The sequence below is a fragment of the Saccostrea echinata genome, unplaced genomic scaffold (genome assembly GCF_033153115.1).
Source record: "Saccostrea echinata isolate AGI-Se365-2 ecotype Australia unplaced genomic scaffold, CSIRO_AGI_Sech_v1 ptg000002l, whole genome shotgun sequence".
Lineage (NCBI taxonomy): Eukaryota > Metazoa > Mollusca > Bivalvia > Ostreida > Ostreidae > Saccostrea > Saccostrea echinata.
In genome coordinates this window covers 9,434,541-9,453,358 of record NW_026889751.1, presented here as the reverse complement: position 1 = coordinate 9,453,358, position 18,818 = coordinate 9,434,541, and the positions used below count along the sequence as shown (strand labels likewise).

General features: G+C 34.0%; 1 protein-coding gene across 1 annotated transcript; it reads right to left on the bottom strand.

The window, feature by feature from the left end:
• Window positions 1-9,643: 9,643 nt before the first annotated feature.
• On the bottom strand, window positions 9,644-14,522 carry LOC133171946 (la-related protein 6-like). The gene has a single exon (XM_061306743.1). The coding sequence runs from the start codon at window positions 14,351-14,353 to the stop codon at window positions 12,683-12,685; it is 1,671 nt and encodes a 556-aa protein (XP_061162727.1). The 5' UTR covers window positions 14,354-14,522; the 3' UTR covers window positions 9,644-12,682.
• Between the last annotated feature and the right edge of the window lie 4,296 nt (window positions 14,523-18,818).

Below are 18,818 nucleotides of genomic sequence, written 5' to 3'. Positions count from 1 at the left end.
AGAATTTCTCGCCAAAGTCGGACTTTTCTCAGACATCGGAAGCTGTCATTTATTGAAATAAAATCAAATCAGGTTGAATCTTGCCATACGTTCGCCGCATTCACGCGTTTTCTAACATTTCTGTGCAAACCAGGTCTCCTCGGCCGGAACTTGAAGGTTTATGGGGGTATAGATAATTCGATCGTCGTTTACCTTCAAAGTGTGTTTCATAGAAAGCTAACGTTGTTCTTCTTAACGAACAAATGCACAGTGAAATAAATATAATTTTATATCAGTAGGACCTTGCAAGATTTTATATACATTATCAGGCCCATAAAAAGCTGTTTCAGTTTGTGTGTACATGTATGTGTGTGTTGGGGGGGGGGGGGGTCAACTGAACAACAATATTCTTTGACAAGAAAAAATATTTTTGAAGGAGGACAATCCTAAGTTAGATTTATTTTCTATTGCGTAGTATTAGTAAGTCATATATTGGCAAAATTATAGGGGCGAAAGGAGGGGACACGTCTAAGCAGGTGAGTCTTCAATACAGAGGTGGATTTGACCGGGGGGGGGGGATAAATGTATAATAGTTAATAAAAAATATTATATAATAAAATAAAGCAGATATTAGCAGAAGTAAGTTCTGCATGAAAAATTTGAGATGTATTGGAAGAAAAGGAACTATACACGGGGAAATGACTGGGCTCTTTTTTTCTTTTTTTTTTCTTTTTTTTTCTTTTTTGAAAAAATTCAATGATGGTACAGAGACACCAAAACAGAATCATACAATTTAGAGGACGACAATTTGATTCTAAAGGAGGGAGGGGGGTTGCATTTTTTTCTAGTCAAAATGTTTATTTTCATGTCATTGACTGAGGACAGATTATTTATTTCCAAGATGATTAGGGAAAGTTTTTTTTTTATTTCTACTACACCATAAAAAGTGGGTAGGATAAAATAAAGAAAAATGAGAAAATTAGAGTGTGTGCGGGGAGCAGGGGTTCGGGGGTTACCACTCAAAATCAAAAAAGTTATTTTCAAGGACAGATTTTTTTCTCTCCAAAATCTGCCGCATCTATCAGAATCAAATAGTTGTCCCTTCAGAATTACGCATCAAGAATTGAATCCTTTACTGTTGTTGTCATGTACAAATTCACACTTTGTAATCATGCACATGAAGAAATTAATAGTTTATCACTTTGTGTATATGTTTGTGTTTATATGTGGTTGTCGCTGTGAAATCAGCGCGGGGCGGGGCTCAGGAACTTCATTGTAATGACATATACATAGTAAATTAGTCTATTAAATGACTCCTAATCTAGCTGCCTTTGCATTTGTTAACTGGGCTGGAGCTGGGTTTTGGTCAAAACTAATGCCATACGTGCTATCATTCTCAGTGGAACACTGTAATAAAATCCACAAAGAGTGAGCTGATGAAGTTAGTTTCAGCTTTGTAAATATTAATGGTGATGTGAACATGCCAAAATATATGTTTAGAAATAATTACCCTTACAAAATATTCAAAACATCCAAATCACTTATATAATATTTTGGTGAATTTTTTGAACTTGTTATTAAACTTTAGAACTGTCCCATTTTATTATTGTATATCTGTATGAATCCATCTATAAGAAATAAGTCTCGCTATCAGGATAAAATATATACATGTACTTGTATATTTATTATTTTGCAATAAATGTAATACTTAATACTTTACATGTATGTAAGTAACACACACTTTCCATAGACGAATCAGGGATTTCAAGGGGGGGGGGGGTAGTAAAAAAAATTAAGTGACAATAGAAACTCATAATACTTGTTATTAAATTAAGTGTTAAAGCATAAGTTTTATCAAAACTTTCTTTTATATTGAATATTTTCCCCCTTTTCCTTTTTTGAAAGGGGTGACCCCCCCCCCCCCGGATAATATGCCACTGTCTTCAAGACTGCTTTATATATATATATATATATATATATATATATATATATATATATATATATATATATATATATATATATATATATATATATATAACCCATTGACACTGCTGACTTGCTGACTTATAGACTAACCGGTTGCCAATATATTTTTCATAAGTTCAAGTATCTGCTAGACTTCTTTTTACCAATAGAAGTAATAAAAATGCAAAGAAAAATCGTATGTCTTATTGTTATACAAATACATGTACATATATTTCACAATACATTTTGTTCATTTTTGAAAATCAAAGGTTAGTTTTCCATGAAATGTTGTTCTCGTACATTGAAGGTAAACGACGATCGAATTATCTATACCCCCATAAACCTTCAAGTTCCGGCCGAGGAGACCTGGTTTGCACAGAAATGTTAGAAAACGCGTGAATGCGGCGAACGTATGGCAAGATTCAACCTGATTTGATTTTATTTCAATAAATGACAGCTTCCGATGTCTGAAAAAAGTCCGACTTTGGCGAGAAATTCTCGCTATTAGTCAGAAAGTGCCCCTAAGCGGAATCCAACATGGAGGCTAGTTTCATGCCTTGTTGCTAGCGCTCTCGAGCGCTAGCAACTACGTTAGTCTATATTTCTGGAATACGCATGCTCGACTTCACGGTCGGGCATTCTGGGAAAACTACTGAAGATAGACTGTACGATGATAATTTCGTTTTATCATAAAAAATAGATATGATCCGAATTCTGAATTTCTAAATTTATTGTCTAACCGAAGATTAAAAGTACAAGAAAAATTTGGGTCATATAATTCCAAGATTATAGAGATCAACTGGTAAAACCTAGCTTTCCTTACAGCTAACCATGTACATGTATACTACATGTACCTTCCTAGATAGTTCCGGCAAGCTCAGAAAAAAACCCAATAAATCTTTCAGAGTATGTCGGACAGACACGAGAAGCGATTGATACAATGCATTAGCACTGATATATTATAATTCTTTAATTTTTCATTTTTCCTTTTTTGACGGAAAAGCCCGAGTAATGATCCGATTGTTATTGCTATAGCGCTCTCGAGCGCTAGCAACTACGTTAGTCTTTTTTACTGGAATACGTATGCTCGACTTCACGGTAGGGCATTCTGGGAATACTACTGTAGATAAATGTACCATGTCAATTTCGTTTTTTAATCTGAAAATACATATGATCTGAAGTTTCGTGTTTTGTTGTCTAATCTTAAATAAATGTACAAAAGGTAACAGTGACTGCCAAAACTGTACAGATCAGTTATAATTTTTAAAACTATAATAAAAAAAAAACCTAGCTATTTTTAACTATCTTCCTGGATCTTTCTGGCAAGCTCGGAAAAACAACCTCGGATATGTTTTCCGAGCTTGCCGGAAAGGCCCGAAAGAATGCGATTGCTACAAAACAGTACCACACTGGAATATTTTTAAACTAGGTGTTCATTGCTTCTACTTATCTCTTATTTTTCACTTCAGTATTGAAATTACAGTAAACTACAGAATGCTTAAAGCACAGTTAATGATTCATGCCATTGCCAATGTGAAAACCCACTCTAGATTCACCATTCTGAATTAAGCCACATTCCCCCAACGCCACCTCCAGTGTACATGTACCACTGTGTCTCCCTATTAATAATTAGGGACGACCATTTGATTCTGAGGGGGGGGGGGCAGATTTTGGAAATAAAAAATCTGTCCTCAAAAAAGTTGAAAATAAATAACTGTCTTTCCACGACCGGCAAGAAAATAAATAATCTGTCCTTGACTATTACTTCTTATCCCCCCCCCCCCCCGTCCCCGTTTGAACTTTTTTTTTTGTTTTTTGTTTGTTTGTTTTTTAAGAAAATAAATAATCTGATCTTGATCATCTTGAAAATAAATAATCTGTCCTTGACTGGCATGAAGATAAATAATCTTACTCGAAAAAGTTTGCCAGACCCCCCCCCCCCCCTCCTCAGAATCAAATGGTCGTCCCCTTAATCGATTCAGCAAATTAATCCAATAATTTAGATACCTCATTCTGTGGTTTATGATAGCTACAGCGCTAGCTCACCTATCTTTTTAAAAGATAAGCTTGTTATGTTTATAGTATAGTAGATATGTATTTTTTAACAATTAAGCAGGGGAGTGCCTATGGCCATGATTACTAAAATTAGAAATTTTCTTTGAAATTCTTTCGAAAAATTACTCCTCCTATCGTTTTGGTCTGATTTCAATAAGACATGATACAGAAATAGACTAACAAAGATACAAAATTCTTTATATCGGATTTTGATTTCGACAAACGGTGTTGCCATGGTTATTAAATTAGAGATTTTTGAAATTCGTTCACAACGCGACTCTTCTTACTGTTTAAGTCCCACTTCAATACGACTTGGTAGACAAGTAGATTATACTAATATCCTCGTACATGATTCTATTTCAGTTTTTTTTTCCTTTTGACAAACGGTGTTGCTATGGTTACTAAAAATAGAGATTTTTTGAAAATCTTTCAAAACTCTACTCTTTCTACGGCTTTGGTCCGATTTCAATAAGACTCGGTACACAAATATAACATAAACATAATTTTGTATATTGTTTTTTTTTTTATTTCAATAAATGGTTAATAACATGGCTTATTACATTTAGGCTGTTATTCGTGCAAAGGGGGGGGGGGGGGCGGCTATGTACTATACAAAGTAAACTATCAATCATATATATCAAAACTTTACTTAAAAAGCAAACTTCATTATTTTATTTTATTTTATTTTATTTATTTATTTATTTTTTTGCCTTTTACTTAGTAGCATTGTTTTTATTTCCCAAATGTGCATTAATTCACAAAAGCATGTTGGGTTAAAGGTTTTTTGAGCTGTACAAATCATGATGACTGCACTGCAGCGGAGCCGGAAATTTGTTAAAATGAACCCTGTATGACATTGACCCTACATTTCCTCTTTTTGCTCTTTTTCTTTCTTGACGTTTGATTCCTGTATACGGCGTCTTACAAAGATGCACGTAATTATTTCTTTTTTTAAATGCAAATTGATTTATTAAAAGTATTTCAATGCTGCTAGAAGACTCGGGATTTATCTTGTAGTAACATTTTGTGTTAATCTTTTTTTTTTCTTTTTGAAGAAATACTTCACAAAACTCTATTCAGATAGGATAGATATTTAAAACAAACAAGCATCAATTTTGACTTAACCTACCTTAGACATTTACTTAACATTTTCTCATCTATATTTTTACATTTTTTCCAACTATATTTTAGTTTTATTTATTGAAAACATGTACCATGAAATTACTTTATGATTTTTTGATACAGGTAACACTACGTGTATATGCTAATAAATTGTATCTTAGATTTTATTTCTTTGACGAAAAGAATCTGATCCTTGTGTAGCGATCTATGTGAGCGGATCAAAGGATCTGATTTTAATAAGAATGGGTTGAAAGTTATTACAAGCATTTGAGCAGATGTGTGAGAGAAAATGAGATTCAGCCTTTCTTGCATACAACCGAAATCACTGGTTGCTATGTTAAAAATGTAACTTCTGTTTTAAAAAGTGTGTTCGCATTATTAAACGCATCGGAAGAAAATATGATTTTGTACTGGAGTAAAAATATTCTTACATATTGCAATGTACCTGGCCCCGGTCATTCACGTGCGTGACTTAATTCTTTTACAGATATATGAATTTTGGTTTGATATTTAATTTTATTGTGTGGAAACTACAAATTTATAAATTAACAAATTTTATAACGTTTAGAATACATCCTCTCTTAACACAAGCATGCTTACATTTATGGGTTATAATTTTGATAAATATTTCATTGAAATCTTTTTCAGGACATATATTACATACCCATATCTTGACCTACACCTTTTTTTTTCAACTTTATCTCACGTTTTCTGATATTGCAGCACAAATTTAGCCAAGAGTGGTCCATTCCTTCAGCTGTTATGTAGATTATCTTATACATGTACTAAATTCTAATGATATTAAAAACACTTTCTATGACAGATGTTTATTATCTTAAATTGTAATTTTTAAAGTGTAGAATAGCTTTAAATATTCTCGAATTTATAAAAAATAATAATAATTAAATTTATGGTGTACAGAATTAAGATTGTCAAGACCGCATATCAGAGCTAGAGAATGTAAACAGAGGAGTTAATTATATATGCATTCATCGAGGTCTTTTTTCATAAGTAAGTTCGAAGATAATAACTGTATATCATAATTTAATCTCTACGAAATTTCATTCGTTGTTTATGGGACGCAATGATGATTATAGTTTGTGAATAGCGTCGTTTAATTGGTGTTTTAGAACTTCCACACAACACGGAAAATAACGTAAATATTTTTTTTTTTTAAGTTTCCATGTGTCTGTTTCCTTGTCAAAATCCCATATAGGGGATGAAATTAAGAATTAAGTCAGTTTCAATGTTGGGGGCGTTTAAATTCATATTTCCATATATACAGACTTCTCTTTACCATGCATTATCAAAGGCGTTTTTTTCGCCTCTTATCATGGCCGTAGGAACCGGGGGGCACGGGGGGGGGGGGGGGGCGTGCTCCCTCCCCAATAATTTTGCCGATATACAGATTACTATAGAAAACATAGCTATTGTATGCTTGCGCCCCTTCAATAAAAACGTCTGATGACCTTTTTTTGTTTTTGTTTTTTTTTTCAAGGAAATTTTGATAGTTGATAGTGCCCCCAACTGAAAATGTATGGCTGTGCCCCCCCCCTCCGAAATTGATTCCTACGGGCCTGTCTATTGAGTAATATGGCATAGTAAAAAGACGACTGCAAAACTAAAGCGTCTAATTAATATATTTTGTGTGCTACAGACTGAATTCGGGAACGCCCGCACAAATATATGCACATAATTATACACTTTAAACTCAAATTAAAGTACAGGAATTTGATTAAGTTTTCGTTTGGATATGTCATTTGATGACATCTGAAAGCAACTATATATATATAGTTTAAGTAAGATAATTCAAAATGATTAGAAATAATTAGTTTTAGAAGGATTTTTTTTTTGTGGGAGTTATTCACCATCCTGGATTCATATCATATTTACAGTTTATAAAAATAAAGACTAAGTGAGGTTAATATTTAAAATGGCTTCTTGGTATTCCTAAAAGAGGTGACGAAATCGTCATCATGCGATTAGAGTTGATTGACCACGCGTACGGAACCGAAGGACACATTCATGAGCCTTATTGATCACATTTAAGTCACTGTATTCAAGGCCAAGATTCCGACGCATAGGGATTATCACCAATGTCGCCATTGAAAGAAAAAAACAAAAACAGATCGTACGACTGGGGAAGAATGACGGGGCTTATTTATTTGGGGTTGTTTAATAATTGTCAAATTTTAGGAAATGGTCTTACCGAGTTACGTATACAAAAGTAACCTTGTTCCGGCCGAACTTGTTTATGACAGTGAAAAACATCTTGTAGACGGAATCGAATTAACAATACACACTGCCCTATGAAGAACAACGGACAGATTTTCGTCAATGGTAATGCGTGAAATTTTGTTTACAATCATTCTCAACACAACTAAAAAATATACATGTACTACAAAACCACAAAGACATCATAAAGTCGATGAATTGCTCCAACCACAACAAAATAAATTAAGTCAATTGAGTCATCTCATTCAGTTTATTGGCCCCAGGTGTATAAAACAATATAGGCGTTTCTGACTATAAGCAAAAAAAAAAAAAAGAGTACATCTATTACATACACAAGGTCATTGTCATAATGTTGTCTTTAAATTGCAACATGATGAATTATTCAAAGCATTCCTCTTGCACTGAAATCTGTGAATGGCCTTGAAAAAAAAATTCAAAGTTCAGTCGTCATATTTTTTATTAATTATATCATGGGCGGATACAGGATTTGTGATTAGGGGGGGGGGCGTGGATAACTTCGTTTAGGCAGGGAGTCTGGGGGCCGCCTTACGGCCCCCAGTGGGTCCAGGGCGAAGCCCTGGTGGGGGCCCAGGGGGCGAAGCCCCCGGAAGCTCCTGGGTTTTCGTGTATTTTAAGAGTAAAACCATGCACAATAATAGTGGTATTGGTTAGTTTATATGTACCAAAGTTTGGCATTATTAATACTAGTCATATCGTACTTTGAATAGAGGTGGCCCAGGGGGCGAAGCCCCCGGAAGCTCCTGGGTTTTCGTGTATTTTAAGAGTAAAACCAGGCACAAAAATAGTGGTATTGGTTAGTTATATACCAAAGTATGGCATTATTACTATTAGTCATATCATCCTTTGAAAATTTTAGGGGGGGGGGGGCGTGCGCCCCCCACGCCCCCCCTTAAATCCGCCAGTGTATATAGTGACCATTATGGCTATAATCTCATCTTAGTCAGTTTGCAGACTCATTATGTATGACAGGTTTCCTTGTTCCAAGAAAGGTCACTTCAGGATAGTTATTATCTCATAACCCTCCCCCCTTCCTATCGAGCCAAAGATAATCAGGCGCTTAAGAGCACGAGCACTTGCGTCTCCTTACTGTTTAACCTGTTGAGAAATATATCTATGTATAATTTAAAAAAAAAAAAAAACATCTGGTTAAGAGGATCACGACTTTCCGCGATAGACCTCGATCGATATGCACTGTGTCATAAGATAAATCAATGATTATAAGTTCGATAATAATTAAGTACATTCTTTTCTACGTATTACAAATCGTCCAGGTAAACAAGATAACCTTCAGAAACTAGGTAAACAAGGGCAACTTAATTAGCATAATTAATAAGAGACGTGGACCTTGAGTGGACTGAAACGGTCAAAGGCTGTAGTCTCACAAATGCAACAGGCTGGATTTCAGAATTAATATACGTAAAACTATGCATGGTAATTTTCTGGAGAAAATAAGTGCAAAGAGCAATTTATCATATTCTCTGATGAGTCTGTAGCTTTACTGATGTGTATTTACCTGTAGATTTAGTTAGAGTAAATTTACACCTAGACTTAACTTTTTTAGTTCTATATTTACAGATTTAAGTATCCTGATCATTAATACAAGAAACAAACTAAATAAAGAAACAAAATTACAATAACTGTTTTTTAAAACATATCATTGAAATTTATTTCAGAGAAGAAATTAACCACAGTAAAATATCAGATTAAAAGAAGAAAAAGTATTTTTTCTTTTAAACATTGCAATTTATTTTTAAAAGACAATAGACATGAAAAGAGGTCAGATAAATACATCTGAAATATTGTATTCGAACACAATCAAGTTTAAAACAAGAGCCTCAACAGCACCTAGTAGACATTACTGCCCTTGTACAAATGAAAAATCCTACATCAATAGGTGGGAATATTGCATGTAAATGCACAACAAAGATAATATTCAAATCTAAGTAATAGTATACATAAATGTTACTTTATGTAGCTGGAATACCCCATCAGCAGAATCAACGTTTGCAATGAATAAAGAAAAATGCTTATATTTGGTTTTTCTCATCATCAACTTCTACTGTTAAAAATAATATCAAAATACAAAAGATATTTCACAAATTTTGTGTGGTACAGACAAAAGTGTTACTACAAAAAAAAAATAAAATAAAGGATGTAACAACAAAGTGGTTTCAGTTTGCTGTACTTGTGTGTTTAAACATGATGTGTTTGCTATACACTATGTTTTACAGTAATTTCTGCTTATTACCCCCCCCCCCCCCCCCCAACACACACACAAAAGACATCACAGTAAATTTTCCAGTCCATCATAGATTATATTTCTCTAGTTAAAAGTCTTTACTTTATGATATATCATGAAATCTCTCACTTTTAAGGTTCATCGATACTCTGTTATGAGAGATAGCTCGAGCTGGGATAAATTTCTTTTATTCCTCTATAATTTTGTCAAGTTAAAGGTCATTTTTGTCAAATTTTGCCCCACAAGCTATGTTGATATTTTATTTTTTGCATTTTAATCATTAATTACAAATCATCTGGAAAATCATAAGCATGAAAGCAAAATTTTATACAAGTGAACAGAGGTATGATGGACCTTAAACTTAGCAGTGCACACAATACAAGGAATAGACAAAACATACAGACACGCAAGTCCATTATTAAGAATAAATGCCTGCTGTTGATAAATTCAGGTATACCTTTTCTTGGTCTTTAAACTATATAATGCATGAAATTTTTAACAAACTACATAACAACACTACACACTAACATACACACAAATCAAACCAGTAACAAACCTGTGGAATGTTTTTTAAAAAAAAAAACTATGTCAATAAATAAAGATATGTAGGCATACATTCACACCATAATCATAACACATATCATATAACATAAAAGATCATTTGCTCTTGAAATAAATTTCCTTTCTAAATGATGAAAGAGATTTCTATCAAAATAATATAAATCTTCCAATTATGAATAAAAATAAAATTTAGTGTAGTTCTTTGAAAAAAAAAATAAATGCATAGAGGGTGAAAAGTATTTATCAGGTCATCACAAGAAAATTTTCTTTACTTTTACCTGAATTTATCTGTCTGATCTTGTTCTGATGCATAAAATTCATGATTGTGTAAACTATCTTAATAAGAATGAATATAAGTGTCAAGAAAGAAATATATCATAAAACTCACTCACAAAATACCTTCTTTGCAAAAAGAGTATAGCAATGACAAAATTGATAAAAAGTATTTTCACTCCAAAAACATAATCAATACAAAAGCAGATTTTAACAATAGGACTAATGAAAAGTCAACATCTGCAATATTCTAAAAAACAAACAAACAAATGCAATTTAACAACTCCCTGCAGAATAAATCAAAAAATACTTTAAGGTGCCATATTTGGACTTCAAAACATTTTTAGTATTATAAATACCCAAGCAGAATATATAAATTTCTTTGAATTATTTTGTGTAAATGTAATACTTCAGAGAACTTATTAGTCAGTATTACAAAATCACAGAGGAGCTGTAAAATACATTATATATTGGGCAACTAAATAATTAAGTAAATAAAATACCTGACAATGCTCTACCAAATGTGGAAAATGAAAGTTTGAAGGATATGAAATCAGTTCTGAAGGCTTCAAGCTAAAAAAGCGTATTATTCAAGTAATTGTGCACTTCCCTTCCATAATTATCCATGTACAGTTGTAATGGCTCAAGTACACACTTTTGCATCAAAATTCTAGATATCATCTCATTTTCATACTACATGTACATACATATGTATCAGATTCAGTATTGCACAGTACAGTAGATTTTTGCTTCAATCAGGACAACAGTGAAAAGGAAACCTGGCCTCAATTTTTATTGAGAGAAAAAAATTCTTAATTCCAAAGTATAGAACTGCTATTGAAACAGATTTTTTCCCATGCAATGCAATTCCTAACCACTGTCTAGACATTAAAATGCTGGCTGCAAGGTTCAAAAGAGATCAATAGTTGTTGCAATGAATTTCTCTATACAGTCTATATAGAGATATAACACAATAAGAAAATAATACACAAGCCATCAAAGCTGGCAAGAATAAGCTTTCATTTCACAGAACATGAAGGTAGAACCAGAGATTCTACACAGTGTTTAAAAATGTGCAACAAAATCAAATTTAATGTAATTTACAAACAGGTAGCTCCAGATCTTGTAAAGCAGCGTCTGCGACTATAGGTAAATACTATTTCTTTATGAGCATTAACAAGTTATACTACACAAAACGTAACTCACTTCAAGTACAATTATATGCAAAGATAATTACTACACATGTATACTACACAATGTACAATCTGGTTGTTGCGAATATCAATTTTTTTTTTAGCCCTCTCCCTCCTTCCCTGTTCACTCTAAAAAGAAAAGGTGATGTTTAGACACAAAAATTGCTTTCATATTTAAATATAACATTATAACAATAAATTTCAATTGGATGAGCTTCGTAAATATTACTTATTGTTTTAACATTTTTTTATAAAGAAAAAACTATACTGAAGTGAAATTACAGCAACTCTTTTAAGTAACATCTGTTTTTTTTTTCTTTAAATGGCCATATAATGGTAAAATTGTAAAACAGAATCCGATTTTTTTATCTTTTTTTAAACCAGAGGTCAGTTAACAAAATAACATCCATTAAATTAAGCACTTGAGTTCTGAGACATTTTTAGAAAAAAAAAATCATTTATCAACATACTTTACAACCTTCTCCTATAACATGATCAATGCTATTGAAAAAAAAAACAACAATAGTGCACCTTTACTTTCTCCTAGCTGAGACAATACAAGGTTGAATAATTGTCACATTATTAATGAACACAACCATCATAAAATATCAAATTGCTAAGTTGTCTCATTTGCATTTTTAAACAAAAGTCATTTTGATGATTTACACTACCCATAGCTAGGAGTAAACACAACAGTTACAAAAATGTGCTTTTTGCAAGTGTTCAAGCAACAAATTTTTTGCACCATTTCTAAGTTTTAAATGTCTGCAGACACCTTTTCCTATATGTATGAATTGTTGTCATTAGTGTAAGATTAAATTTCCAAGTCATTGACATTCTGTGCAAGGTACATAAAGGTCGGAACAGCATAAAAAGAGTTGTTTAACATTACACATGTACATGTACGACATAGATATTATCACAGAGACCTCCACCATTGTTTTTGTGAGTGAAGTCAAAGTTAATCTTTAGAGCCATGGTGTGTGCACAGAACAAAAAGCAATATCTGCGACAGCAAAGCTTCTGCACTACAAGCAGTTTATGAAAACGTGCTGCTCCTTGGTTTTCCTCTCCCCAAATGGAAGCCGTTGGTTCCATCAGGTCCTCTGGGCTGTCGAATGACCCCTTCCATTCCATACATCTTGTGTTTTTCAGGGCTTTTTCCATTAACCTGACTGCCTGACGTTTGGCTTTTATCCTGAGCAGCCAGCATTAGCCTTCTCTGCACCCATGGGCTTGATGGTTTACCATCTGCAGAATTTTCATATTTTTTTCTACCCAAGTCTGGGCTACCCTGAGGACTCAACTTTGGACTAGTACTAGGACTTTTCTTGTCATCAGCCAAAGGTGAAATCCCATGAAAATTTCTTCTTCTGGACCTTGGGCTGGTTTTAGGACTAGATTTTGGACTTGACCTCGGGGAGGAATTAGGACTCAGACGATTAGAGTCATACTGATTTGGACTAAGAGTTCTTTTGAGCATAGTATGCTCTTGATTTGGACTCATGGTTCTTTTCAGTTTTTGGTGTTCCATTTGGTTTCCACTCAAAGTTTTCTTGAGTGAAGGATGTTCTTTATGATTAGGACTCATTGTTCTCCTAAGTGCAGGATGTTCCATATGATTTGGGCTCAATGTTTTTTTAAGCACTGGATGTTCCATGTGATTTGGACTCAGTGTTTTCTTGAGGATTTGGTGTGTTCTGTAATTGCCTTTTTGAGGTGTGCCAAACTCTGCCTCTGAACCACTACTGTAGTAGCAAGAAGAATCGTTGTCTGCAAGTTCATCAACTCTATTTTTCTTTCTTCTCTCCCTCCTCTTCTTTTTCTTATCCTTCCCTTCACCATCATCTTCTTTTCCAGAATCATCACCATTCTCCTTCTTTTTATTCTCTTTCTTTTTCTGAGCAGCAAGTAAAACAACACGCATGCCCTGACGCCAGTCTTCAGTATCGTTCATTGTTTCACAAGCTTTTTGGGCTGCTTCATGTTTCTCAAATTCTACAACAGCACAGGTTGTTGTACCAATTTCTGGATGCTTGATGGAATGTTTTTTCACATCTTGTGGCACTGACTTCCCTGGTCTTAAAATCCTAATGAGCGAAACTTCCCCACACTTAGAAAACATTTCTGCCACACTCTCAATGGATGGGTTTTCCATAGGTAAATTAACCACCACTACTGAACGTGATGGGGTAGTTTCATCCCATTCTGGCAGGGGATCCTTTCGCCGTACTTTCCTTCCCTCTTCATTCACTTCTAGTTTTTCAGAGTGTCTCAGGCTATAAGCAACAACCCGATAATCTTTTGTTAAGGATTTCACTTTCTTAAAAGAGGTTATGAGTTTGATACTCACAAACCCTTGCTTGTTTCGACGCACATGCTTAAGCAAAAATGCATCCTTCAAAATGTTAGGATCAGAAAAGTAGAATTCCACCTGTTTGATAATTCTGTCTCGGAGTTCATCATCTGGTGCCACAAACTCCGGCTCGTCCGCAGTCCGGTTTTCGTCATGACTACCTTCATGACTCCCTGCTTCTTCCTCGCTGGTGTACGCAGAACTATTGCCATCTTCCTCAACTCGCAGTCGCTCCACCTGGAGATGTACTGGGGTGAGGCTCCTCTCTGTCACACCGTTGTCCCCAACAGATTGTTCCCCCGTCAGCTCTTCACGGATTTCGGGGACTTCGATTTTCTGCTCCAGAGAACTCATTTTAGTATCCTAGAGAGAAAACACTCACCACAAACACAGAAGAATTAAATCTCTTTTCGTAAAAGGCAGCAAAAATGCGGAAAATACCACAAGACTCTCTGCCTGTTTACTCGTAAATGTGGCTGTGTTTTGCGTTCCCGATGTGTGACGTCAGTTCCGATTCTGACCAATCCTCCTATAATCAGAGTACTGAAAGTACTGTGAAACTTACAGATTACACAAATTGTCGATTCTTCAATCAACTAACACGGAAGTATAAGTATTGACTTTAATTATCGGAAATGCACTGTCATTAGTTTTCTCTTCTTGCCACGCAAAGTTAAACACCTTTATAACACTTTAAGAGTTTTAACGCTCCTAACTATCAAATCGTCGATTTTTATTAATTATTTTTATTCACAAGCATTTATATAGAATGTTTTTTTTAATGTGGTGGGGGTACCCAGAGAAAAAAATCAACTTACCTGAAAAATGAAAAATTTTCCATAGAAAATAGGAACCCGGGGGGGGTCAACTTCTTTCAATAGTCTCGATCATCCAGACGCTTGTCTTTAAACCAATAACAAAGTTGAGGCGTCCTGATGATCAAGACAAGATTTTCAATCTTTGAAAAAAAACGAACAAAAGAAAATTGCAATAAAAGAAATCAACAGTACGATTTCTTATATCATTATTTTTGAAAAAAAAATGTTTGCACTAATGGATGACTGCACTAAAGAACATGCGAAATTTGCGACAAAATAAACTTTCAAAACAAGCATTTTTCTTTTCATTGCAAGAATGGTCAACATCCAATCTAAACTTTATGTAATTACGTTTAATAAAAGTGTGTATTTACGAAGTTCGAATCTGTTTTCAAAGGCAGGGGTCATCACAATTTCTTGAATCCCCGTTCGATAATGAGGACGCCCATTTTTTTACTGACTTTATACATAGTCAGCGCATGTTTGTCTATTGTTCTGCGTTTAAAAGTAGTTGTATATTTGCATAAATAACAAGCATTCTGAGAGTATTGCATTAGCAATACTAGTCCCCTACCGGCAAGTGTAATCTGGTTCCCTTTAAGAATTAAAAATGTCATAATTCCGTCAAAAATCAATGAAGCGGAACGAAATGCAAACTTGATCTGTAACTCATCAAGATACACTCACATACCAAAAATCAGCTCAATATCTGCAAGCGTTTAGGGAAAAAGTGTGGAAAACCAAGTGGGACAGACAGACAGACAGACAGACGGACGGACAGACTCAGAGGAAACCTGTAGTCCCCTCCGGTTTCACCGGTAGGGGACTAATAATGTGTCAAAAGGAGATTAATAGACAAACATGCACTCATGGTTAAAAAGAGAAAAAACTGCTTCTACTTACGTTGTAACCAAGGATTGTGACTTGTTGAATATTATAATTCACCACGTGGTTTCTTACCTCAGGTTACTCTGTGAATACTAAATTCCGTCACGTGACTTGTAAGATAGCATGTTTTGCGCTAACTAGGACATTGTGTTCGAACACGTTAAGTCATCTGGCATTGATATAAAATCGGCTCTAATTACATTGACGTGCTCATATCGTTAATTTCGTTTTGAAACCTTTGTCAGAAGTGTATTTGTGCCATACAGAATGGAGAGGGAGATTGGAAAGAGTGATAACGTGTTTTTTTTTTCAAACATGTCATTGTTATTTATCAAGTCTAATTTTAGAGCCATTCTTACAATGTTAACTCCACCTCTCATGCATATCTAATGTTCAATCAAGGGCAGGTAAGTGCAAATTCACTATATTTGGAAAGCAGTGAGGACAAAAAACATCGAATCATTTTATTGTATCACAGTCTAAAATCATTTTAAGATTCAAATTTGGTTTCAAATTGACAGGATTCTTTCATAAACATACACAAGTGAAATAAGGTTTAGATATAAAAGCAACAGAAGCAACCGAAAAAGACCCCAAAACAGGCGTTAAGTGCAGTCATCCTTTCCATGGTTAAGAAAAATTGCATGAAAAATTAAAATGTGTGGGGTTTTTCCCTACTGTCTATAATATGGTAAGGTTATGATTATATAATGTCTTTATTGTCGAGGTGTTTCAAAAATCAAAGCGAAAACTACTTAAAACGGCAAACCTTTGGGGGAAAAAACACACTTGTACTATTTCTCGCTAAATAAAGCTGTACAATGAATATCACTAGTTAATGATGGGCGGTAAATCTGATACCATGCTCCCGACAACCCCTTTAGGATTTCGATATATTGATATTTTTCAAATCACTGAGCTGCACAAAACCGTTTTATATTTCCCAGACACATTTGCTAGTATATTAAACTAAATTTACATGTACATATACATTTTTACATCATCGATGATACGCATGGCAGCATTTTAATTCTACTGGACCGAGATGCGTAACTTAACAAATTAATGTCCATTTTATGTTTTCTGAACCCAAAAGTAGATGAACCGTTTTTTGATTGGTGGCATTTCCAGTTAAGTCTAACTCTTGTTGTTCCTGGGAAGTTTTAAGCAATGATTTACTATATGTCAGAGAAATATAAATGAAACCCTGGACCGTATATGGAGTCGGGATTCAGAAATTATCATTTTAGTATATTTAATTCTAAGAAATTCATTTATATGCGTAAAATCATTTTTACATAACAAAGTTACCTGTGAAGTATGAAGATATTCTGTTCAGCGGTATGGAGAATACCGGCTGATCTCTATCCAGAGTTGTCTTCCGCTACGCTTCAAACACCTCTGTCAAAGCTCGTTTATTTCTAAAGTTTTTAGGGAACTATTTTGCGGAATGAAAATTAAAAACTTAATTAAAAAATCCTTTTAAGGCGTAAAGATTAAAATAAATCCTGTTTTCAGATGAGAAATGTAAATTAAATCAATTATGAATACAATTTTTCATCATTTATGTTGTACAATTTTTCCAAGAATCTGGCATAGCAAACGTTGACAGAGGTGTATGTGGGAGCATAGGGGGAACAACAACTATGGATAAAGAATGTAATAAATATCACAATTTAGGACGGAAGAACAATCGGGAATTTGTTATACTAGATTTAACACATGCTTCGGCTGAGTCAAGCGATAAATCTAGTTCTGTCGACTCCGGTCCGACTCTCTCAGTTTTCTGTTGCTGCTTTGTATTTGCCAGGCACATTTATTACATTGAAATACTTTTCAACCTACATTAATATATTAACAATGTTATGCATAATGTGATGAATTGAGTACTTTTGATTTCCAATTTCCAACCATCGATTTTTTTCCAGATTGCTATTTACATAAATTAATTATTCTTCATTTCACCAAAAAAGAATCACTTTTAACTTCTCGGACATATTGGCTTTGTTAAAGTGAATTCCCAAACGTTTATTTACAGTTATATATGTATGATAATGACATCTGTCCAAATGCGTAAAATTAAGTATTAAATTATATATAAATGTAGAAACTCAGAACGAACTGCTCAATTAATTTAGTCCATAAATGCCACAATTTGTAATAATTTTGATATTTTTATTTTTTGAAATTATTTCAACGAAGTGCATATGGCTAAAAGTTTGATTTGAGGCTATTATTCGATGTGGAGAAAATCAATGAAAAACATTAATCAGAGAGAGTCGGGAGTCGGCAGTAATGTTACTAGTTTTACCGCCTCCCCTTGGCTGATGTCATCTTACTTTCATTTTCCGAAACATTCCTAAATGTTGTGAATCGTTTTGTATTGTCTTACAGTTTTATATTGTTTTTTTTTTCGTACCAGATTTATACGTAGCAGAAAAAGGTAAGTTAATGTACTTTCTGAGAAAATTTAATTCATCAAACAAAGTTGAACGAGCCCGGGCACGAGGGAACACGCCTCTATCAGCACTGTAGTGTGTCCTATTTAGCGTTTAATCCCTATGTGTCATTTGCCATAATAGTAACAAGAACTAGAAACCCGAAATTAAGTGAAAATTTTGGTAATGTTATCACCGACACTATCCTTCAATTTTTTATCATGATGGTTAGACACTTTGTATTTCGAAGTATTGTCGAAGTTAAGAAAAGATGAAAAAAAATGATTGAGAAATAATCCCAGCAAGGTGGGAAAATTCTGGGGAATCCCAGAATTTATGAAGAAATTTATAATAAACAGCATCAGTAAATTTTAGATAGAAGTGCACAACATGTTGCTATGCATATCCACAAGAGTTAGCAATTTTATTAATAAAGTGAAAATATCTGATAAACATGATAAATGGTCATAATTCTTACCAGTAAGCTTAATTTGTATTCGTAGTGAAAAGTTAGGTAGCTCACTGGGAGGATTAATGCTTGTTTCTCATTTATTATCACTTTCTGATAAAATTGCCAACTCCTGTGTCATATCCTTATTTCAACATCCATGATAATGTTAAAACCATTTATTGAGGAGAAAAATGAGAAGAACCTGCAAAAGTTTCCAACCCACC